We start from the raw sequence: 24,503 nt of genomic DNA on the forward strand, positions 1-24,503 counted from the left end.
ATCTCTCACAGTGCCTAGCCCAGAATCATATTTGAATTCAACTGAAGGTTTTCTAATAAACTAAGTGACAGCAATTGTATATTCCAACTAATGTATGACCTAGGTCTCTGAAAAGCATCTCAGCTAATGTCGACCTTCTGCATCACCTTTCTGATGCATCCATTATGTGTGGGGCACTAGATCATAGTTTTCAAAGGGAGCAACGTGGAGGAAGCTTTCCAGTACTTAGCTATGTGATTCTTAAGGCGTCCCTCTCTTGGCAGGAGCTGTGCCGTGACTACCGTAACTATGTGAGGAACGGACGCCTTCCCTGCACCAGAGAGAACGACCCCATCGAGGGCCTAGACGGGAAGATGCACGGCAACACCTGCTCCATGTGTGAGGCCTTCTTGTGAGTAGAGCTGCAGTCACTGCCCCTGCTGATGCAGGAGGAGATGGGCCTGTGGTGGGCACAAGAGATGATGCTGAAAGTTTCCTCCAGGAGGGATGTAGTGAAGGCTAGCTTTGCACTGAGTTCGGGGACTTACTATTATAAAGCCATACACTTAGTGCTTTTCTTTGTAGTGTTCTCAGTTTCTGAAAGGTATGTGAATTGCCATCGGGGAGGACCATGTGCTACGGGCAAGTCCCCCCAGAGTGAGTGGCACACAAGGACTGGGGTTTCTGCTCTCTGCATCCATGCTGCCGTGAATAGTCCACAGATACTGTCGCTAGGTGCCAACAAATCGATAATTTGCTAACATCTAGTCATTTTTAAGTACCCTAGGTGTTTTCTGGGGAGAAGGACAGTATCTTTGTTTTCTGAAAGAATACAGTAGTGGGAATTTATTTACTGATTTGCCCTGGCGTGTGTGTCTCATCCTCTAAGCAACATTAAAAACAAGAACAATATATAGAGAGGCGTGCACTTGCCTTTCTGCTCCCAAGCTGGCTTGGCAGAGGTGCGGAAGTAACGGAACATTTCCATCTAGAGAGATTTCCCTTTGGGATCGTACGTATTGGGTGCTGGGAATGATCCCCCCCCCCCCCTTTTCTTACAGCCAGCAAGAAGCAAGAGAAAAAGAAGCTGAATCTAGAACAAGAGCGAAGAGAGAAGCTGAAAAGGTAGCTGTCCTGAAAGGTTCACACCACAGCGGAAGGATGATGTTTGCAATTGTTCCTTTAAAACTAACTCGAGGAACCACTGAAGGCCTATGTGAGACAACTCAAAAGTTCATTGAGTCTAGGGGGTGACAAAATTTCCTTGAAGGGCCAGACAGTAGTTATTGTAGCTTGTGGCTATTCAGTCTGTCACAACCACTCGACGCTGCGATTGTAGCTCTAAAGCAGCCAGAGATAATATGCAAACAAACAGGCATGGCTGTGTTCCAGCAAAACCTGAACTCCACACACAGAAAAAGTGGTGGGCCACATTTTGCTCACAGGTCGTAGTGTAGTTTGCAAACATCTGATTTACTCCATTGCCATATTTTTAAATGAAGATTTAAAACCCAGAGAGAAAATACTTGCTTACAAACGTAGTAAGACTGTTGGCATCAGAATCTTTATACTTCAAAGTTCTCACAGTTGAAAAACAAAAACAACAGAATTCAAGCTTAGTTCCTAACGTGCTGTGCAGCTTTGGATGAGCACATCTGGTCAGATCAAGTGTGTTCCTTGTTCTCCTTTAATCATTCTGGTGCCAGCATTTTGGGGAAAAAACAGAAGAGCAATTTCCCCCCCAAATATTTTCTTGGTTTTCAAGTTTCAAAAAGACTGATTCCAAGTAGCTATTTCCAGGCTTGTGGTCATTTCTTTGTCCCCAACAAAAACTACTGATATTAAAAATAATCTCTGAAAATATATCACACTTGGAATTCTATATGATTGGTCTATTTACAATCGTATTTCCCACAATTGAGTCTGAATCTAAAAATACGAGCAAATCGTATGATTCCCTTTCAACATCAACAAGAGAATATTCTTTAGTATGAGACAACTTCTGATTTCACCTTAGCTACTACAAGTAAACTGTCCTCTCATACCATATTTCTTTTGCTAAATATGATCAGTTAGGGAATTGGCCGTGAACCAGGAAGCAGAGCTAGGAGAAAAACTCTCTCTTGTCCTCACTGAGTTTCAAACTGAACTAAAAGATACAGGGCGGGGGAAAAAAAAAACCCTCACAGATTCAATCTTAATAGCCATCAGTAATTAATTCCATGATCTTAGGTGATTTGCATGTTTTATCTCAGTTTAGCTCTAGAGCTAAAATTTACTGCGTACTTCCTAGGCATCAGTCATAGGTACACAGAGATCTATGTTCTCTCACATTATTCTCACAATAATCCAGCACACATACTGAACACTTAATACATATTGGCCATTATTGCTTTAACCATGTGAAACAGCTACTGTCACTTCCATTTTATAGAAGAGGTAGCTGAGGCACGGAGAGGCAACACTTCTCAACCAATGTCTCTTGGTGGCAAACTGGAATTCTAAGTAACAGTAATGATGTAGCCGTCAACTTATCCGTGCTTGTCCGGACATACTGGAGATATTATGTCACATTCTTTAGGAAAAGGGAAGAATTCAGAACAAGAAATGGTGCCAATGATTGAAACAGAATGACTGAAGTATTTGGGGATGCTTATTAGCTCTTGGAAAAGAACATAGGGAAGCCTGGGAGAAGGCAAAGAAAGCTTTCTCTAAATATCTGAAGAACTGTCTGTATGAAAAAAAAAAAATAATCCTCTGTTTCTCTAAGGGAAGTAAAATGCCTTGACTTTGGTTACTGGTTTGAAGGAACACACTCATTCTACTTGCAATGACATCTTAGAACAACAAAACCCTAAGGGCAGGAACCTACAGGATCGATTAGAGGTATTTTCCAAGATCCCTCCGAAGCAGCACTGTGGCTAATTTGTGGGAATGATCTAATGAAAATTTGGGGATGAACTATCCGGAGGGTAATGGACTCCTTATCATTGCAGATGTTCCAATGCACATTAGATGACTTCTTGGCAGGTACGAATGACATAAAGGGGGTTGAGACGTTGTATGCATGGTAGCACCAGATGAACTTAGAAGTTTTGCCCAAATCTTAACGTTTTTGATTCTATGTCATGTACAGTGTTTTTATTGCATTATAATACAGCTAGACGACAAAATCTTGACTAAGGGCTGTGACCAGTCCTCAGAGAGCCCAGTTTATTAAGAGATCCTGCTTTTGTGTGTAACTGCTTGTTCAGTCTGGATTTGGGGCACAAATCTCAAGGAAAAAGAAAAAGAAACCTGTTTTTAAGTGCTGTGTGCTCAGGAGGAATTGAGCAAAACAACTACCAGGAAAAAAAAATCCTTAGGTCATTTTCCTTCTTTTTTTCCTCAGAAAGCACTTAGTAGGAAACCAACAAAGTAACTTACAAGAAAATAGCCAAGCTCTTGCCTTTTCTCCTCCTCTTAGGATATGTGCAATGAATTTCGGAGCCTTCTGAAGGATGGAAATCTTTTCTGCACTCGAGAAAATGATCCCGTGCGTGGCCCGGATGGCAAGACCCATGGCAACAAGTGCGCCATGTGCAAAGCAGTCTTGTGAGTGCACAGATGACGCCCGTGCTGTGGGCGGCTGGGCTGGGGAGGCAAAGAGCTGGGAAGAAAGAAAGGCTATGTTGTGTTTGTCCTTTTCTCACATATAGAAGCAACAGATGATGACCGGTAAAGCACTTTTAGGTGAATCTTTCTTTATAAAGTCTATCACAATTCTAGAAATGGGTAACCGATGGCTAAGTTATCACACTGTGTTCTGCGTTAGTTTTGGGGTGGTGCCTACCAAGAGATCACGATATTTTTCTTGATAAAATTCCAAGCCCTTGACTGTAAGGTGGATTCCTTCTCTGGGTTACCCTGTGATTCCCACTGGGAAGAGCACACACGGATTTTACTATCAATCTAACTCCTCTACCTCAATTTTGAAAATGTCACATTTTAGGAAATGGAAAATAGCTCTTTACACGCAGTTTGTGAGTGTGCCCAGAATATTTGTCATTCAACAGTTACCTGCTGAACATCTACAGTGTATGATTATACAAAGATGAATCAAACAGCCTTCCTAGAAATCAGAATTCACTAGGGATTAAACATGGGCATAAAGGAATACAATACAAAGGAAGAACTGCTAAATGGAAAGTGAGGGACATAGGGTGTCATGGTGCTTCAGGAAGGGGAGAGGTAACAGAGTTTTATGAAGGGATAAAACTGTACCTTGCACTTTGGATAATATGTGAACAGCACAGGAAGGACTGAGAAGAGGGACAAAGGAGAGGTAAAATGTAAAATTAAGAAAACTGGAGAATGTGCATAAAAGAGCAAACCACTTTGGTTTACTTAGAATGCACTCATTTTGCCAACTCTGAATGCCAGATCAAGAATTTTGAGGATAATTTTATATATAATGGGGAGGTGCTGAAATTTTTCAGCTTGGAGAGTAGCATAAAGATGGTTCCTTTTGGAAGATCCATATGTCAGCAGTAGAAAGGAGAAAAAGAGAAGGCAGGGACTAAAACTGAGAATGCTGCTGGTGGTTCCGGGGGCACAGTAATCAGGACGAGGGAGCCAGCACAGAGGGTCAGTGCATCGACATGGGAGACACGGCGAAGGTGAAAGCAGGGTTGTGCCAACAGCTACGTGAGCTGAAGGAGAGGGAGCGGGTCGGGATGGCTCCAACGCTGTGTTCTTTGTGAAAGACAGAGGATCCAGGAGGGAGAACACATTTGGCAGAGAAGATAATTATATGGGGACCTCCTGAATATGAGGTATTTGAGAGAAATCCGGCTGGAGATTTCCCATGAGCATTTATGAAATGCTAGCTAATTGCTCACCTAGTCTTGCTTGCGGTTGTGTAAACACTGGTTTTCTTTTACTGCCCTAAGAGATCTTCCAGGCAAAAGGACTCCGCATAATTCACTTTTCTGTTTTCAAAGAGGGCATGCAACGTAATAGATGTTCACCGAATGCCGGTGAATTCCATACAAGTTAATTTTGTCATAGGATCAGAAACTCAAGAGAAATGTGCTCCCCTCTCTGTAATGTCATTCCCTACCTCCCACTTTCTAATTTCCAGCCAGAAAGAAGATGAAGAAAGAAAGAGAAAAGAAGAGGAGGAGCAGAGAAACGCCGCAGGGCACGGCTCCAACGCCAGGGGCGGTGGAGGGAAAGCTCAGGTGAGCAGCCTCGGATTTCCATAACCAGAGGGCGCCGCTCACTGACAGCAGGGCCGCAGCAGAGCCCACAGTAAAAGCCTCCGCGTGTATTTAGTGCTGAGCTGGAAAGCATCCTTGGAAGAACAGGGGGTTTCCCTTTAAGACTATCGGGTCACATCTGGGCAAGTTTTAGTCTCTCCAGGGCTCATTCTGACTTATTAACTTATGACTTATGAAATAATTAACATGACGACCTTATCCCAGTCTCCTGACTCCTCTGTGTTTTTTTTTCCACCTACCTTTCAGGCCAATAATTGATCCTAGCAGAGCAAGTGGTGCACCTGTGTGGACAAGTTCCACATCAGCCTCACGTGCTGCTCGTTTCCTTTTATTATTTTCTTTCCCTGATTGTTCCGAGGCAGGATAATATGGCGAAAGGGCACAGCTTTGGGGGTTAGACAGTTTTGGGTGTGATTCTGCCCTTGCCACGTGGACAAGTGAAGCAGTGAACCAGTCACCTCATCTCACTAAATTCTAGTTTCTCTTATTTAGCGGTCCTCCTACAGGGATACAATAAAATCACTTAGAACGTGTTCACATTTCCTGAGGCATTTTCAAGTGTCAGTATGACAGTGTTGCGTGTAGGCCCCGTTCCTCGGGCACGTGAACACAGCTGCCTAAGATCACAGCCACCTTATTTCTATTGTTAGGACCTGGGGAGACCAAGACCATGGCTTTGCCTCCAGATCTGACACAGGCCCAATATTGGCCTTTGCTACATTGTGGCCTTTCTGTCTTCCCCTCTTTTCTCCTTCAGGAGGCTGAGTTCTCACTCTCAAGTGACGGACTCGTTAAGACCCTTTTATCTATCTTCTCCATAATTTGCTCGAGCCTAGTCTTCCTTGGCATTTTGCGTGATTTATGCCCTCTCCCAGCATTTCTTCCTTCCCTTCTACCTATACCGGAAGTCAGCAGGTTTTCTTTTTTTCCTGTAAAAGGCCGGATAGCAGATATTTTAGACACTGTGGGTCACATGGTCTCTGTTACAACTATTCAGCTCTGCAACTGCTGTGGGAAAGCAGCCATAAATAATATGTAAATGAGTGAGTGAGGGCGTGTTTCCAGTTTTATGTATAAAACTTCGTATGTAACACTAAAGCAGGACAGATTAGTCCTGTAGGCTACAGTTTGCTGACCCTTGATCTACGCGATTAAATCCCAGCCAGCTCTGTAATTTCCCTGTTGTAGACCCTTCAAAGCAGCATTATAACCCATGACAACTGACCTCTTAGAACATGGATGATTCCAGGCCCTCTTTCTCCGTACACAGCAATCCCTTGTAAGAGGAAAGAGACATAAACTTCTTCCTCATATTGTTTAACAAACTAATACCAGCACAAAAGATCATATCATCCAGGAGGTCTGCTCTCTTCTCCCCTTTCAGGACCAATGTGCTGAGTTTCGGGCAAAAATTAAAGATGGAAAACTCAGCTGTACTCGGGAGAGGGACCCTGTACGGGACGCAGACGGCAAATCGTACAACAACAAGTGTACCATGTGTCAGGAGATCCTGTAAGTACTTTCCTCAACCTGCCCATGTCTGAAAGATAGCTACATATCCCTCCTGCGTTAGGGGCTGTTTCTCATTGGTTTATAGCTCCTTTCATGAAAACTATCCTTTTTGTTAATTCTCGAATATTACCTCTTTCTCTTGCATCCCCTAAGGAATGTAGGCTTATTCTGTGTTGTCCTGAGAATGTGAAGTAAGACTAATGGATGAAAGTTACAGGGAGATAAATTTGGGTACAAATAAAGGAGACTCTGAGATGACTTGAGTTGGTCTGCCTAGAATATCTACCTTGTAATGAGGGAGCTTGCTAATAACCGAGGTGGCCGTCTGTCCCTGGGAGGTGGTCTAGGATACATAAACTCTAAGGCCCCTTCCAATCCTGCATGTGTGTTAGCAGGATGACCACTGACTCTTTTCTCTTCCAGGCAAAGAGAAGCAGAGGAAAAAAATAAGCATTCTGGCTACAGATCAAATGAGACTGAATCAGCATCAGGAAAGGTGAATCTTTAGGTTTTGGCAAGAATGGTCTTTCTGTAAGTCAACACTTGACTATCAAAAATGTCAAAGAGGGTGTCAGTGTTGCCAGTCAAGATCTTGCCCTGAGAAGGTCTGAAGTCATCATTAATGTGAATATCACTGGTAACTTGTTCAGCTTAGAGATTTAACACCAAATGGAAATCTTTCAGTCTAACACTTTACAAATTACTTTTATGAATAGTAGTCTATTTAATTATCTCAACAGCCTGGTCAAATAAGTTTTTTTTAACCTTATTTTATAAATAGGGAAAATGAGGTTCAGCCTCAGTAACTAACTTGCCAATAGTGGCTTAAAACCACCCAAATTCATTATCATACATTCCTGGAGTTCAGAAGTCCTGACTGGGTCTCACTGTGTTAAAACCAAGGTATCAGTAGGGCTACTTCTCTTTGTGGAGGCTCTGGGGAGGACCCATTTCTTTGCTTTTTTAACTTTTAGAAATGCCTGCATTCCTTGCCTTGTGGCCACCTTTAAAATGAGCAGAGGCCAGTTGAATTTTTTTATGCTGCATCATTCTGACACTGATTTTCCTGCCTTCCTGTTTCACTCATAAGAACCTTTGTGATTACACTGAACCCACCCAGATAATCCAGGATAACCTCTCCATTCTAAGGTCAGCTGATTAGCAAACTTAATTTCTCTTTGCCATGTAAGACTACATATGCAGTTTCTAGGAATTAGAACATGAACACCTTTGTGGTCCATTAAACAACCTCCCACAGCAAAGTTAAGTCAAATCTTCAATTCTCAAGCTCACTCAAATACTATGTGAAAACAACCATTTCCAATATAATCTTTCTTTTCAGGATGTATGTGATATGTTTAGAAGTCAAATGAAAGATGGAAAACTTATTTGCACCCGAGAAAGTGACCCTGTCCAGGGTCCAGATGGCAAGACACATGGCAATAAGTGTGCTATGTGTAAGGAAAAACTGTGAGTATTTTTTCAAAAATGGGCCTCTAATTGTGAACCTTAAGGTAAATAATCATTTCTCATCAATTTGAGAAAATGAGTTTTTGTTTTTTAAAGCGTATCTAGTAATTAATGAGGTGTTTGTTCACTTTGTTTGAAATGTTTCTTCCCATTTTTCCCCCCTAAGGGAAAGGGAAGCAGCTGAAAAAAAAAAGAAAGAGGAGGACAACTTGAGAAATACAGCCGAAAATGAGGATGAAAAACAGGTAATGTCGGTTAGACATCCTTATACTTAAATTTGGGTGGTTGGTTGTAAGATTGATTCATTCAACAAGTATTTATGGAATGCCTACTCTGTCCGCATCATTGTGGACTTAGTGAGAAACAAGCAAGACATGCCAGATCTTCAAAGAAATAGCACGGAATTCAGTGCCCTAAGAGCAACTCTGATGCAAGTACCACACATTTGTAGGAACAGTGGCAGCTGTCAAATTATTGCTGGTGTCAGATACATTTTTTTCCTGAAGTTTTAAAACAATTAAGCAAACAGATTCCAAAATTACAAACAAGAAAGCAAATATCAAAAACTTGGAGGTCCAGATGATAAAGTCTTGACTTGGCATTCTAGTGCCATCTTGTGCTCAACTTGGGGTTTTAAACATAATGTTCAGGGCTTTACAACACCGACACACAGACTGCGACACAGCACGGTCTCTTCTAATCCATTTATGGACTTCAGATAAAAAAGTAAAATAGTGAGAATTACCCCAGGAAAGTTTTCCCATGAATGAGGCAACTTTTCATCAGTTCTATAGTGACTAAACAAACTGAAACACTAAGAGTAATTATCGTTTTTAAAAAAATATGTTGGGAATATCTGACGTGCATTTGGGTAGATGAAGGGCTTTGAGAAAAGACTGTTGTACGACTTCCAGTGATCTCTACTGGCCATCTATTCGATTTATAATCTTGGTTGATTTTTTTTTCAATTTTTTAAATAAATATTTAAAAATTAAAGATTTTTAGGAATTTCAAACAAGAAGATAAAACTATGTATGTATGTATAGAAAATACCTAGTTTTTTTGTGCATGTGGCAAAAAGAAAGCTAGTCTGATCTAATATGCAAAGTAAAGTGAGCTTTCCAAAGCACGTGCACCGTCATATTGAAACCCACCCAACATCTATGCAGTAGGTGGTACTGTTCCAATTCTACAGGTGAGAAACTCAGAGATGTTAACTACACATAGATAACAAATAGAAGAGCCAGAGATTTGTACCCACAGCGAAGGCTGCAATGCAGGCAGGTGAGTGCTGTCATGAACATATGTGTATGCGGTATTTGGGGTGCCTGGAAAAAGAATTCTAGAAACTTCTAAAAATGACAGCTTTGAGATATTTAGTATGGTGATCAGGTATTCAATTCCAGAGAACTGTAGAAATGCTGCAGACAAAAGTAGGTCTGGAGTCATTCACGGGTATCACAGTTTAAAGAAAGGGAAACTACAGTCTCGGTTACAGTGCTTTTTAAGGTGCTCCTCTGTAACTCTGCTTTGGCTCTTTGAGGTTAGGAAGGAAGTTTAAGACAAACTTCTTTGGATGTCCAAAAATTCCAGTAGAGGTCAACGCCTGTGGACCCTGTTCCATTGCCTTCTTTTTTAAGGTTCTTACTTTTCAATAAATGAAAAGGGCAGCTCCGTGTCCTCCCTGATGTATAAGAGTCTTCACTGCCATGTTAAGGCAAAGAAGGAGAGACGTAGAGCCTGGTTGTTAGCAGGTTTCTGATCACAACCCCAACATTGACTCTAATTACTTACTCTCTCTGAGCCTAATTTTTCTCATCTGTAAAATGGGGATAACGAGTGTTTTCCTTACAGGTTTTTTAATGACAACCAAATGAAATGCATTAGCGCACACAACAAAGTGCCTGGACTATTATACAGATTTGGTTTAAATTTTTTTAAAAAAATTTGTTCTCGAGGAATAAAGCTAAAACTTTACATGTCTATATGTCTTGCCAAAAGAGTGTCTTTCAGTTCTTTCCATGGCTTTTTTATGTGTGGAGGAGAGTAGAGGTGCAGGGAGACTGGTTTGGGGTTCAGCCTAATGAATATTGTATGAAAATGGTACAAGCTGCCTGAGGTGGCAGTGCAATTCCATTGTGGCAAGATAGTTATTTGAGAAGGATGCTACGGAGAGGAGTCAAGCTTCTTAAACAGACATTGAGTACAGGGCCTTTAAAACACATTCTATCTCTAAAATTTTATTTTCTCTAGGTTTTATTTTCCTCCTCAAGTGTTGTGAGCTTATATCTAATCAACCAATCATGTTTTCAGTTTTAAAGATCAGACTATGATAGTAACATCTTGCTTTGTTCCTGTTGGCAGGATCAGTGTCATGAATTCCGGGACAAGGTGATAGAGGGAAGAGGTCTTGCCTGCACCAGAGAAAACAACCCTGTTCGTGGTCCAGACGGCAAGATGCACGTCAACAAGTGTGCTATGTGTCAGAGCATCTTGTAAGTGAAGAAGAGGTCCATCAATCAATTTAATATGTTGTGTCTGTTTGCCAGAAAATAGTTCCTCTTAATCTAAAACTTAAGGCACTTGGCTTCACACATTAAAAAATATAATAATGGCGCCCTACTTGAGAAGAGAACAGTAAGTTTCCCAAGTACTTTCCTAAGGAATTTATATTTTGATGATGAGAAGCATAATAATACCTGGAGCATCTGGGACAGGAAGACAGCTGCTGGGTCATGCCAAGATCATCAACTTTCCAAAAGGAAGCTTATCAGAAAATTAACATGGGGCAGGCCGGGTCACTGTGCAGAGCCTCAGTCCCTCTTGTATATAAGAGACTAATAACTATGCAATACTGTTTTTGTAGGGATGCGAAGAGAGAAATTTTTTTAATGTTTATAAACTTTAAAGCGTAACTATGTAAACACTCCATCCTGGAGAGCTCCATTTTAATTTAATTAAAAAATTGAAAAAGGAGAAATGAAGCAACTTCTCTATATGAAAACCATAAATAGGAAAAAAGTAATGGCCTTTTAAATTTATATAATTCTGGATGACAGGATAGTAACTGGATTTATGAAAGGTGATAGCATTACCACAGACATATAATGAAAACGCCAACAATCAAAATTCATTTGGTAAAGTATCTTAGATTTCTTTTCAGATACAAGAAAACATTGTTAGATACTGTAATGTTTAAAATTGGAGAAATACTTGGTTAAAAAAAATTGGACGGAAACTATGGAAGAACTACCCTATCTTTTTTTAAATTCTGCAGTGAGCGAGAAGCTAATGAAAGAAAAAAGAATGAAGACGGAAGATCAAATGCAAGGCCGTCAAATGATGCAAAGGTTATTTCCTAAAAGATACGAAGATAACTATTTTACTGTTCATCCTCAGATTCCTGCATTCTCCTCCACTTTTTGGATAATAAAATTGCTAATCTTCTGTTTCAAAGAAAATTGATTTTGCCAATCTTATTCACTTTGGGTTATAATGAGATTTATTTTCTGGTTTCGAAGTTTATCGTTTTTCTCAATTTTATAGAGACTTCTCCTGCAGTGTGTGTCGAATATTGCTTTAGTCTCTCCTCTTTGGGAGAAATGTGGATTGAAAAATAGTAAAATTTTTTACCACCTCAACTGCATGCTTGCGTCTGACACTTTAAATGTGAAACGAGGCTTCGGGTAGCTTGTTGACACTGACTTTAATAATTCAGGTAAAATAAACAAGTCTCAAAGCCTCCCCTTTGGTGTCTCTCCTTGATGTCCTTTCCATTTTCTCCAGATGGCTCTCTGAGAAACAACGAATCAGTAGCAGCATGCATGAAGCTGCCTTTTCTATTTGCTTATCAAGACCTCAAGGAAGACATCTTCAACCAGTCCTCTAAGAGTGATGATCACATTTGCAGAGTTAGATTCCTGTGAGATTGTCCTTTGGTCAAGAGTACATACACCTCATGTAGAAAATGGGGGAAATGAAGGAATGACAGAAAGGACGAGAGAGACGAGGAGGTCTATCAAGTGTTGTTTTGTGTTTCCCTACATTTCCAGCACCAGAGCAGAGAGGTTCGGAATGAAGCGGAGGATGGGAGTTTAGACAGTCTGGGTGTTCCTTGGCCTCCACTGCCAGGATGAGTGCAGTGAGTCTGAGTCCAGAGCCAAGAGAGGGCTTCCTGAAACCAACTTTGAGAAAACCACCAAGCCAAGAAGGGAAAAGCCATGCCCACTGCCCCTTTCTCATTTTCTAGGATGAGTGCAGTAACTTCCGCGAGTACGCGAGGAACGGCGAGCTTGTGTGCACTCGAGAGAACGACCCCGTGCGTGGTGCCGATGGACAGTTGTATAAAAACAAGTGCTACATGTGCAGAACTATCTTGTGAGTACGAGGATCCTGCGCCCCCAGCTAGAGGGGGAACTGCATTTTTAGAGACTGTTGATTAAATAGACATGTGCTCATGCATCCATGGGGGCCTTGAACCAAGTCTTTAGATGCAAGGCTCTTAAGTTAAAAATACCTGCTATAAGAGAAAGCAAGCTTGGACTGAAGACCAAAAATCCAGACATGAGTTCCCACCATGATATTTACTAGCTGTGTCACTTAAAAAATGTTTTGTATTTTTTTAACTCTCAGGTTCATAGTTACAGGAAGTTGTTCCAGATCTTCATTCCACAACTAGATCAGACTCAACAGAGAAGTCAAACATACACACACACACACACACACACACACACACACACACACACAGATTTTCTATCTCAAATTTTTATACGTCTGGAGTCAGGGCCTCCAAGACTAAGGAATTTGTTATTTTAGAAAGAGTTTCTAGCTTATTCTGATGAACAACCATATTTGGGGACCAGTGGGTATGGCAGATGGTGATGATGATGGTTGTGGAAAAACACTATGAAACACAATAATAATAATCAGTATTTTTTTTTTTAGCTCCTCATAGTATGTTCCTTGAGGTAGGAATTACCAATACTACCCTCTTTTTATGTTCCAGGAAATCTAAGTTCAAGGAATTTAAACCACTTGTTCAAGGTCGCACATCTATTAAGCGACAGGAGTGCTAAGCTATGTACTTTTCTTAACATGTCATCCTAATCATGCTCTCACTGAATGTTCTGTGGTTCCATCGTATTTCATTAGAACTGCTTAGCTTTCCCCTGGAAGTTATAGGAGCTAGCCTTTTTAGCTGTAAATTTAAAATACTTTTGTCTTCTTCTCTAGTCAAAAAGAAGCTTTGGAAATGACAAGCATTCAAGAAAGGCCATCCCACGTTAGATCTTCTGAAGGGGAAGGCAATCCAGATTCCTCCGTTAGGTCTCTGGTAAGAACGGCGACTTCTAAAAAGTTACTTAATTCACTTATTTTAGGGGGCCTGTTTGCCACTTGCTCTCCATAAACCTCATTCCATGTGAAGGTCAGGGAAAGACTGATTCAGTGCAGCCTCAAGTCCTTTGAGGCTTAAATGGAGAACATGCCTAGTAACTGAGAGAGTTCTGGGATTATTCACTGGCGCATTACTCTATGCTCTTTGAGATTACTGGCCTGCTCCAAGCGAATTTAATACACTTTTGAAATTTTAAAAAGTGGGTACATAATGAATGTGACTTATGGCAGATGTGGTCACATAAGCAGTTAGGAGCCTCAATTCTGTAATTTCAGCAGACCAGAAAGGCTCCTCATCCAGCTGCCTCTCACTCCCCCTCTAAACCAAGTCCTTTTTCCAACAGCCTGGGACACTGTGCTAAACATATTTATACTTGGAAAATTCCACCAATTAGCAATTCACAGTAGTTCAAACTTTTTATTTAAAATGTAGGCTGATGGCCATCAGTAACGTGTACCTTGGTGTCACTGAACCTAGTGGGATTGCTTCTTTAGAGCTTTGCCAAAGTCAAGAGTAGAGAGAAGGAAAGAGGATACGAGAGCATAAGGATATTCACTCACGAAGTACAATCTCAGATTGGGCCCCAGAAGGGAGCCTCTGGCACCTAGTCTGATGACCCGACAAGGGAGAAAGACAGGTATAAAAAAAAATTTTTTTCTAATTATTTTTCCAAATCAAATAGAATAATAGATGAGTTACACTAGCAAAATGTATACTAATTACATATTTCTAGTCAATGAGGCACTACACTAGGGATCCCTCAACATGGAGGAGAGCTGTTCACACAATGTTACCCTACCCCTGGCTTTACTGAGCTATAGTTGACATACAACACTGTGTAAATTTGTGTACACACACTGATTTGCTCCCTTTAAAGACTGCAAAATGATTACCACTATAGTGTTAGCTAACACCTCCAGCACCTCACATAATTACCATTTCTTCTCTGTGGTGAGACTACTGGAGTATACCAACTTTTGAGTATATCACACAGTATTATTACTATAATCACAAGACCATATATTAGAGTCCCAGAACTTACTCATCTTTTAATTAAAAGCTTACACCCTATGACCAATGTCTCCTCATTTTCTCCAATCCCATCCCTACCACCATTCCACTCTGTTCTGTGAGTTTGGCTTTTTTAGATTCCACATGTAAGTGATATCACACAGTATTTGTCTTTGTCTGATTTCTTTAACTTAGCATAGTACTCTCTAGGCTCATCCAAGTTGTCACTAATGGAAGGATTTCCTTTTTCATGGCTGAATAATATTCCTTTGTATATATATGTGTGTGTATCTTGGCTACTGTTAATAATAAAATTTGTTATTTTTTAAAAGCATTTTACTGAAGTAAAATAGCCATATAGAAAAAATGCACATACCATAAGTGCACTGCTAAATGAAATATTACAAAGTGATCACATCTGTGATATTAACACCTATGGTGAAGAAATGAGAGAGCACCAGCACACCAGAAACCTCATCATGCTTCCTCCTGTATGATCTGGTTTTCAGCCGAGCTTTCTCTTGGAGAAGAGAACTACACTCAGTATTCACTTTGTTATTTATTTATCCATCATTTATGGATTCTACAAATATTTCTTGAGCACCTACTACTTTTCAAGCATTACTATGTATATAAGAACAATAGCCACAAACAAAGCAGAACTCTCTACACTTACAGAGTTTCTGTTGGAAGAACAAAGGTAATAGATGATGTGAATAAATAAAATATAATAGCAAGGGGGAAATAAAATAGAAAAATGATACAGTAAATGCTTGTACAGGAAAGAGCTGTCTTCACTATTTATTCAAACATGATTAAGGAAATCCGGAAGTGTTTCCCAAGCCTGTATCTCCTGAGTGCCATTGAGTGAATCTGCTTTATGTGTTGCTTATTCAGGATGCTGCCATGTGCGAACACTACAGAGTACTGCCCAGGATGGGTTACCTTTGCCCAAAGAACTTAGACCCTGTCTGTGGTGATGATGGCCAGACATACAACAATCCCTGCATGCTGTGTCACAAAAACCTGTAAGTATACAAGTCGAATGATTCTGTCCTCCAGTGTAGAGGTTCTTGATGACACTACTGCCCCACAGTAGCGTATTCATATGAATTGGAGGTGTGTTGCAACCAATTAACTAATCACAGCAGTTATGAATGATCTTGTTCATGCATAAAGCAGAGGATCTAAGGTTATCCCTTTAATAAGACTGTTCATATACTTTACTGAATGGAAGAGAAAGGAAAAAGTGGTGGGGTGACAATCATTAGAGAAAATCTCGCTAAGCCCATGTGCACCCATGGGAGTGTGAACGTCATCTGTCCTTTGTGTAAGGAGAAAACAGTTGAGAATCATTGCTGTAGTCAGCCCAGCCTCTAATCTCTAATGGGCCTTATGACTACCCGATAGTCACAGACGCCCCATGCTCCCAAGTCTTCTTAGAGCAGGAAGTGCTAACAAGCAAAAAAAAAGCACAATGGAGCCGGTGGCAGGCCTGGTGTCTGTTCTCAGCTTCATTCTAATCTGTGTGTCTGCGGGCATATCACCTCATCATTCTGAGATTCAGTTCCTTCACTGGAAAACTGGAGACGGTTCTCTTAGCCAGCTGACATCACAAGATTATTGAGAAAAATTACTGTTATTCTTTTAGTTAAATACAAGGGATTTGTTTGAATACTTTCATTACTGGTTGCAGATTTGTTGGTGCTTTTCTTCTCAGACGCTATTTTACCCATTCACGTTCCTCACCTTTCCCCAGCCTCCATCTCCCCAGCTTTAAATGAGAGCACGGCGGCACATCTTGACTTTCCTGCCCCACCCAACCCAGACTTGCAGCGCAGTCCATGTGTGTTTGTTCTCTCTCTCTCAGGATACGATAAGCAAGGCCCAGAAATTGAGGATGGGCCTGATATCCTGCTTTTCAATCCCAGAAAAATACTTGAGTTTACATTTATTTTCTTTTAAATCAAAGTACTCACAAAAGAAAAAGCCATTGATATACGTAGTTCATATACGTAGACTAAAATCTGAATATGCGTGCTTTATATCGTAAGTAAGGCACTTTCATATTCACAGTTTCACTGAATCCTCACTCCTCACTATGCAGTGGCATTATCTTCATTGTACAGAAAGTGAAACTGAGGCTCAGAGACTCCAGGTAATTTGTTTAAAATGGCAAAACTAGGAAGTAGATCAGACAGGATTTTAACCTTGTTGACTTGGGTGTAAATTCAGTTTTCTTTTCTCTCTACTACACTATTGTTATATCCAAGGCAGTAGTTCCTTAAACATTTGGGCGTCAAAGATTACTTTGATAATATGGAGAAAGTTATCTCTTCACAGACAAGAAAATGATGAAACATTAACAATTTGTATACACAAGGACTGTGGGTACATAAATCTCTGGAAATCCATATGTGGATTATAGAATTTTAAGATTTAAGGAATTGTTAATTCTTAAATATCTTAAATGTTTAAGGAATGAGTACACCCACTCATGAATTTGTTACTACATATACCTTAATTTCAGCCTAGAAATCCTCCAACTTCTCTTCATTGTAAATGTCAGGGCCTAAATTTTCCACCCAACATTCTTTACACATTCTGCTAACCATATGACCCACAATGGGTCATACTCTACTCAAGGGAACTTTAGAAATTTTACAAACTTCAGAAATGCACATGAAAAAATACTGATGAAGCATGCCTCAGGATGGATTGTTTGGCTAAAGGAACTGGGAGTATACAGAGAAGATTCAGGCTGTCTCACGGAAGAGGGAACATGACTGGTTTCTGTGGTCTCAGAGGAAGCGATAGGGAAGCAGTTTCACCTTGAGCAATGATCAAGAACAAAATCAACTGCCTTGATAGACAGTGAGTTTCCCACCACCAAGGCAAACAAGTAGATATTTGATATATAATATTTTTTAAGAGAATGGCATTAAAAGTCATACCTTTTAAGATTCTTTCTATCAAATTCAACTTTATGATAATGTATTGCTATATTTATTATATACAGCGAATTTATATATACTTATATAAAATATATTGTATTTTATAATCCCCAAGTCACATTACAGATATCCAGCAAAGTCAAACTTCTCTCTGGGATCCAATTTTCCCGTCTATAAAATAATGGCTTTTGGACTAGACGAGCTCCAAGTTTATTTCCAACATTCAACAATTCCATGAGTGTACAGTTGAATGAAATGAGATGAACTAGGTCCAGGCTTGGGGCACAAATGAGGAGTTAAGTCAGAAGAGGGAGAATAAACCTGAATGATGCCTACCAGAAAGTAGCTGAATACAGATCCCAGCCCCTACCCCTAATTTCAGTTCTGGTTTTTGATGCCCAAATGTCACTCATATTAATCCTTTTTTTTTTTTTCTCATTATAACAAAGCTTTCCCATCTTTGTTTTAGAATATACCAAACTAATACACACATACGCAGTGAAGGGAGGTGCGAGGAGAATGGCATCCCAGAAACAACACCTGCCAGCCTGCCCACATCTGTAAGTACGCCGGCGTCCGTGACTACCGCCTTAGGACCAGCTGGTTCTGCTTTTGTACTCTTGTCCCGAGTGATGGACATTTCTCTGGCCAGGAAAATCATACCAGGTCAGGTAACCCTAGAATTGGGCACATCTTCATTGTGAAGATGACTAAGTAATTACTAAAATATGTAGGAACAGAAATACAGTCTTTAACATTTAAAAATATTTACTGGGATCATTAACAGATTGTTTAAGTGCAGTGTCCATAATGTAACGCTGTTGCAGAATAAGTTTTATTTTCTGTGACCTCCAATAAAAAGATGAGACAGAGACCAAGAGAGGTCAGACGGTGACGGAACTGGACTGAAACCATTTCTGTGTAGCCCCCACGCATCCTTGTGCTTTGCATTGTTACCCAGCATGAAAAGTTGACCTTTTCATTTAACTCCCTACAAGGATGTTTCCATGCACATTACAGTAACCCTACCTTATCTGAGGTTTTACTTTCCATGGTTTCAGTTACCTAAGGTCTGAAAATATTAAGTGGAAAATTCCAGAAATAGACAATTCCTAAGTCTTAAACTGCATGCTGTTCTGAGCAGCGTGACGAAATCCTGCAGCGCCCCACTCCGTTTCTCCTGGGAAGTAGGTCATACCTTTGTCCAGTACATCCCGCCTGTCAGTCACTTAGCTGTCATCTAGGTTATCAGATTGACCGCTGTGGTAGTGGAGTCTTTTGTTCAAATAACCCTCATTTTACTGACTAATGCCCCCAAAGTGAGGAGTATTGGTAATGGAAATTAATGTATGCCAAAGAAGCCAAAACGTTCTTCCTTTAAGTGCAAGGTGAAAGTTCTAGGTTCAATAAGGAAAAAAACCCATATGCTCCGGTTGCTCAGGTCTTCAGTAAGAATGAATCTTCTATCCATGAAATTGTGAAGAACAAAAAAGAAATTCACGCTAGTTTTACTGCCACACCTCAAACTGCAAAAGTTACAGCCACAATGGGTGATAAGTGGTTAGTTAAGATGGAAAAGGCATTAAATCGTGTCTGGAAGACACAAACGGAAAATGTGTTTTGATTTGCGCGTGTTGCACCAAAAAGCATTGAGCCTAAACGAGGACTTTGGCAAGGGATCCCCGGAAATTAGTGACACCAAGCCATTCGCTGCAAGTAAAGAATGGTTACACAGATTCAGGGACAGATTTGGACTGAAAAGTGTAGCACTTAGAAAGACTGCATCTGCCAGCAAAGCAGCTTTGGCCACATTTCCAGCAGAATGGAACAAGTTGATTAAGGAGAAAAGATACCATCTAAATCAAGTCTTCAGTTACAGTGAGACCAAGCTCCTCTGGAAAAAGATGCCCAATAGAACCTACGTTTATAAAAGTGCAAGGTCTTAACGCTCTCATTAAGCACCAGGGCATAAAACATGAAGTGACACGTTCACCCTGGTACCATGACAAGGGAACGCTGCAGAGCACATGACTGAGCCAGACATGGTGTAAAGAGTGAAGGACCCACCTGCTCTCAAAAACAGAAACAAAATTATCACCCACGTACTGGTAAGACTCTGAAAGGGAGGGTGACAGCCATCTTGTTCATGAAATGGTTTCACCAGTGCTGCATCCCAGAAGTGAAAAAATACTTGGAAGAGGTAGGGTTAGAATTTAAAGTCCTTTTAATAATAGACAATGCACCTGGCCATCCTGAATCTATTTGCTATGAAAATGAAAATGCTGAGGTTGTATTTTTTACCTACAAATAGAACTTTACTGCTTCAGCCCCTTGACCAGGGCATCACTGAGTCTGTCAAGACCACATACCCCTGCCTGGTATCTGGTCACTTTTTATCAGCAACGGATGAAGACCCTACTCTGGACATAATGCAGTGCTGGGAATCATTTACTACTGCTGACATGATAACATTCATCAAAGCTGCAATGGATCAATTAAAACCAGTGACTGTAAATAACTGCTGGAAACATTTATGGAGTGAAGTTGTAATGATTTTAAAGGTTTCCCAAGGATCAATGGAGAAGTTAGGAAAATCATTCATGGGGCGAGACAAGTTGATGGAGAAGGATTTTCTGACATCCTTGATGAAGAAGTCGAATAACATATTGAAGGCCACTGAGAAGTGTTAATGAATGAGAAGCTGGAAGAACTTGTTGAGTCATCTACAGAGGAAGAGGAAGATAAAGAAGAAACTAAAGCAGAACCAGCAATTTACATTACCAAAACTTGCCAAACCATTTCTAACTGCAGACATTAAAGGACAAAATTATGGAAGACAATCTTTAGATGGAACACAGCATTAACATCACCCATATGATCCCCGAAGGATTACAACCTCTACAGCAACACTTTGAAGCATTAGAAAGAGCAACAATTTCTGATTAGAATGTTCTTCTAAACGTTTTGGGCAAAAAACCCTTCAACTATCAAGGATTCCCAACCATTGACATCATTTTTTGGTATCTAGCCACCAACGCTGTCATAGCTTGAGTATACAGGATCACCTGAAGCAAAGATCCTCCTCCTGACCTACTGTCAGGTCAGTGGTGGCCTGAAACCGTGTCACAATTCCAGCGTCATTCACCGCACATCATCCCATCACGTAGAGAGATTGCATTCATGTAACTTTTATTACATAATATTGTAATTGTTCTATTTTATTATTATTTATTGTTATTTATCTCTTATCATGCCTAACTTTTAAATTAAACTTTATCATAGGTATGTACGTATGTATAGGAAGAAACAGTATATATAGGGTTTGGTATTACCCAGGCATCCAGTAGGGATCTTGGAATAAGTTTAACATTCCGCCTGATATTCCGTTTGAGGAATCTCTTTCTCAGGCAAGATGATATATATGACCTGAGGAAAAATCTAGAAATTTTCAAATAAGAGAGAATTTTTTGTTACCAAGAAAATACAGGTTCAGAGTTTGATATGTTTTTCATATATAAGACCTTTGGCAAATCATATAAATATGTAACCAAAGATCTCACTGAGTTATTGAAAATATGTAATAAATACTGACTTTCAAGGATTTGGCACAGTGTTTAAAAATTAATAGCATTTATTATTATTATTATGCCTAAGAGTCTAAAGTATGAATATAAAGAAACAGACCCTGGTGCAGTGCTTATTTATTTTTAATAATTTTAATAAATAATGTTTTAATAAATTTATATTTGACATTGAAAATATATTTCTTTAAGATAGTTACTTATTATGATTCACAACTTTTTTGCTCCTTTTCCCTGCCACCAAAAGCTCTGGCAATATGGAATTAAAAATAATTCCACCAGATTTGGGGATCTTAAGCAACACTAGATGAGACCATATTCAAAAGAACTACTCAGTGAGCCCTGATATGGGAAACTGGAAAAACAAGAGTTGTCAGCTAGGTGTTTCTGGTTTTGCACTGGCAGCTGGGAGGCAGAGGAGAGTAGGTGGGGTACTGGAATGAAATCATTGTTTTCTCATGTGGGTTAAAAAAGTCGTTTGTCTACTCTGGGTCTTTACACACCCATAAAGAGAGGGTTTAAACTTTTGTCCTAGTCCCTATACTATCTTTGCCATCTTACTACATATAGAAACTCTCGGCGGTTTGCTCCTCATTTTATTGCCAGAATATAATCGTCCCCCCGCATTTCAAACACACTCGGTCACACACATCTCAGAACAGGGAGGTAAAAATAATCTTTACACAAGTCCTACAGACCACACCTTAGATCACGCCTTGCTGTCATTTCATATAGACAAGTTGATGAAAACTACTTTATGAGGAACTTGCCATAGAATAATACTAATAAGATGTATTTATTCAAATAATGAAGAATCTCGCCAGAGCCAAAAGGTTTCTGTAAGTTCCCTCCTTTCATTTTTGGGTGTTTCCTTCCCACTAGAGTTATATAACAGGCATTGTTAAGGACAGGAATTACTTAGTGTTATCTGATGGAACAAATCATTAGAACAAGAGGTATCCTGGGCATAGGGTTCAGTTCCTGCTTGCTGTATGATTCAATTATGTGATCTTGGATACACCAAGGTGATACGGTGTCACCCTGCATTGTTCTAGTAACTATTATGGGTACATATCCCAGAAGTTGGAACCTACTGCCTAAACATTTTTTTCCTGGGTAGAGGATTCTCTATGAGAATCTGGAACCTCAAGAATAAAGAAAAGGCCAGGCACTTACAACTTTCCTGGAAAATTAGATTGAAAATCCTGGAACCCATACTTTTACTTCCTATTCCAAGAAGTACTTTACATTATACAGTAAACATAACTACCAAGATTTATGTAACTTTTTCGAGTTTTGTGTGATCTTTCCTTTTGCATCCTCACAATAAACCTGTATTCAGGGCAGGGATCATTATCTTTCCTATTTTACAGAAAATCAACCCTGGGAGAAATCCTGCAATTTACCAAAGTTATTGAATATTATATTTGAGGTCCAGTGTAGATTTTCTGCCTTCATTTTTTATCCTCTGCCACCATCCTTTAGTTGTCAGGAGATTCTGAAAACCAGGGGCTCTAGAGAAGGCATTATCTCAAGTAATTAAAGATTAGCTACATTGGAAGGAAATTCCTATGTCAAGAAAAATATCAATACTATTTTGAGAGATGAGTAAATGACTATTATCAATTTCATGACAAAGATCTTCAAGGATTCAACAAGATTACAGCTACCAACAAATGAAAGGAAGCCTTATGGGGTAAATGTGAGAACGAATACAGAGGTTTGAGTTTGGAATAATAATATTGCTACTGTTACAGGTGAGACCAGCAGACAAGATGCAGTTACCCATTTAAACATCTTTTAAACACCGATATTATGTTTTAAATGTTGATTTTAAGAACATATGACTAACAGTAATCAAAACAACATGGTATTGGCATAAAAACAGACATATGGATCAATGGAACAGAACAGAGAGCCCAGAAATAAACCCACTGACCTATGGTCAATTAATCTTTGACAAAGGGAAACAAGAATATACGATGGAGAAAAGACAGTCTCTTCAGCAAGTGGTGCTGGGAAAACTGGACAGCCCTATGTAAATCAATGAAGTTAGAACACTCCCTCACTCCATACCCAAAAATAAATTCAAAATGGCTTAAAGACTTAAATACAAGACAAGACACGATAAATGTCCTAGAAGAAAAGATAGGCAAAACATTCTCTGACATAAATCTTAGCAATGTTCTCCTAGGGCAGTCTACCCAGGCAATAGAAATAAGAGCAAAAATAAACAAATGGGACCTAATTAAACTTACAAGCTTTTGCACAAAAAAGGAAACCATAAGCAAAACAAAACAACAACCTATGGAATGGGAGAAAAAATTTTCAAATGATGTAACTGACAAAGGCTTAATTTCCAGAACATATAAACAGCTCATACAACTTAATAACAAGAAAAACAAACAAACAACCCAATCCAAAAATGTGCAGATGACCTAAGCAAGCAATTGTCCAATGAAGACATACAAATGGCCAATAGGAACATGAAAAAATGCTCCATATCACTAATTATCAGAGAAATGCAAATCAAAACTATAATGAGGTATCACCTCGCACCAGTCAGAATGGCCATCGTTCAAAAGTCCACAAATGACAAATGCTGGAGAGGCTGTGGAGAAAAGGGAACCCTCCTACACTGCTGGTGGGAATGCAGTTTGGTGCAGCCATTGTGGAAAACAGTATGGAGATTCCTCAAAAGACTGAAAATAGACTTACCATATGACCCAGCGATCCCACTCCTGGGCATATATTCAGAGGGAATCTTAATTCAAAAAGATACATGCATCCCAATGTTCACAGCAGCACTATTTATAATAGCCAAGACATGGAAACAACCTAAATGTCCATCGACAGATGACTGGATAAAGAAATTGTGATATATTTATACAATGGAATACTACTCAGCCATAGAAAAGAATAAACTAATGCCATTTGCAGCAACATGGGTGGACCTAGAGATTGTCATTCTAAGTGAAGCAAGCCAGGAAGAGAAAGAAAAATACCATGTGATATCACTCATATGTGGAATCTAAAAAAAAAAAAAAAGAAAGAAAGAAAGAAAGAAAACAAAGGACCCTATGAACTATGAACTCATCTACAAAACAAAAACAGACTCGCAGACATAGTAAACAATCTTATGGCTACAGGGAAAGGGGGTGAGAAGGGATTAAATTTGGGAGTTTGAGATTTACAAATGTTAGCCACTATATATAAAGATAGATTTTAAAAAGTTTCTTCTGTATAGCACAGGGAACTATGTTCAGTATCTTATAATAACCTTTAATGAAAAAGAATTGAAAACAAATATCTGTATGTATATGCATGACTAGGACATTGG

At 39.6% G+C, this 24,503-nt stretch overlaps 2 protein-coding genes across 3 annotated transcripts in view; one reads left to right on the forward strand and one right to left on the reverse strand.

Moving 5' to 3' along the window:
- Positions 1-24,503, forward strand: part of SPINK5 (serine peptidase inhibitor Kazal type 5) — a 121,145-nt gene that overhangs the window by 95,738 nt on the left and 904 nt on the right. For both annotated transcript variants that reach the window (XM_032477062.1, XM_014559911.2), the window contains 14 exons: positions 264-391; positions 1,041-1,104; positions 3,446-3,573; positions 5,102-5,201; positions 6,625-6,752; positions 7,176-7,248; positions 8,095-8,222; positions 8,389-8,467; positions 10,587-10,717; positions 11,500-11,572; positions 12,472-12,599; positions 13,455-13,554; positions 15,526-15,656; positions 18,052-18,142. In XM_032477062.1, the coding sequence (XP_032332953.1) occupies positions 264-391; positions 1,041-1,104; positions 3,446-3,573; positions 5,102-5,201; positions 6,625-6,752; positions 7,176-7,248; positions 8,095-8,222; positions 8,389-8,467; positions 10,587-10,717; positions 11,500-11,572; positions 12,472-12,599; positions 13,455-13,554; positions 15,526-15,656; positions 18,052-18,142 (1,482 nt within the window). The remainder of the gene's footprint in view (positions 1-263; positions 392-1,040; positions 1,105-3,445; positions 3,574-5,101; positions 5,202-6,624; positions 6,753-7,175; positions 7,249-8,094; positions 8,223-8,388; positions 8,468-10,586; positions 10,718-11,499; positions 11,573-12,471; positions 12,600-13,454; positions 13,555-15,525; positions 15,657-18,051; positions 18,143-24,503) is intronic.
- Positions 1-24,503, reverse strand: part of LOC102512215 (sperm-associated acrosin inhibitor) — a 269,442-nt gene that overhangs the window by 18,740 nt on the left and 226,199 nt on the right. The gene's annotated exons all lie outside the window — the stretch shown is intronic.

Source organism: Camelus ferus, chromosome 3 (assembly GCF_009834535.1).
Source record: "Camelus ferus isolate YT-003-E chromosome 3, BCGSAC_Cfer_1.0, whole genome shotgun sequence".
Classification (NCBI taxonomy): Eukaryota; Metazoa; Chordata; class Mammalia; order Artiodactyla; family Camelidae; genus Camelus; species Camelus ferus.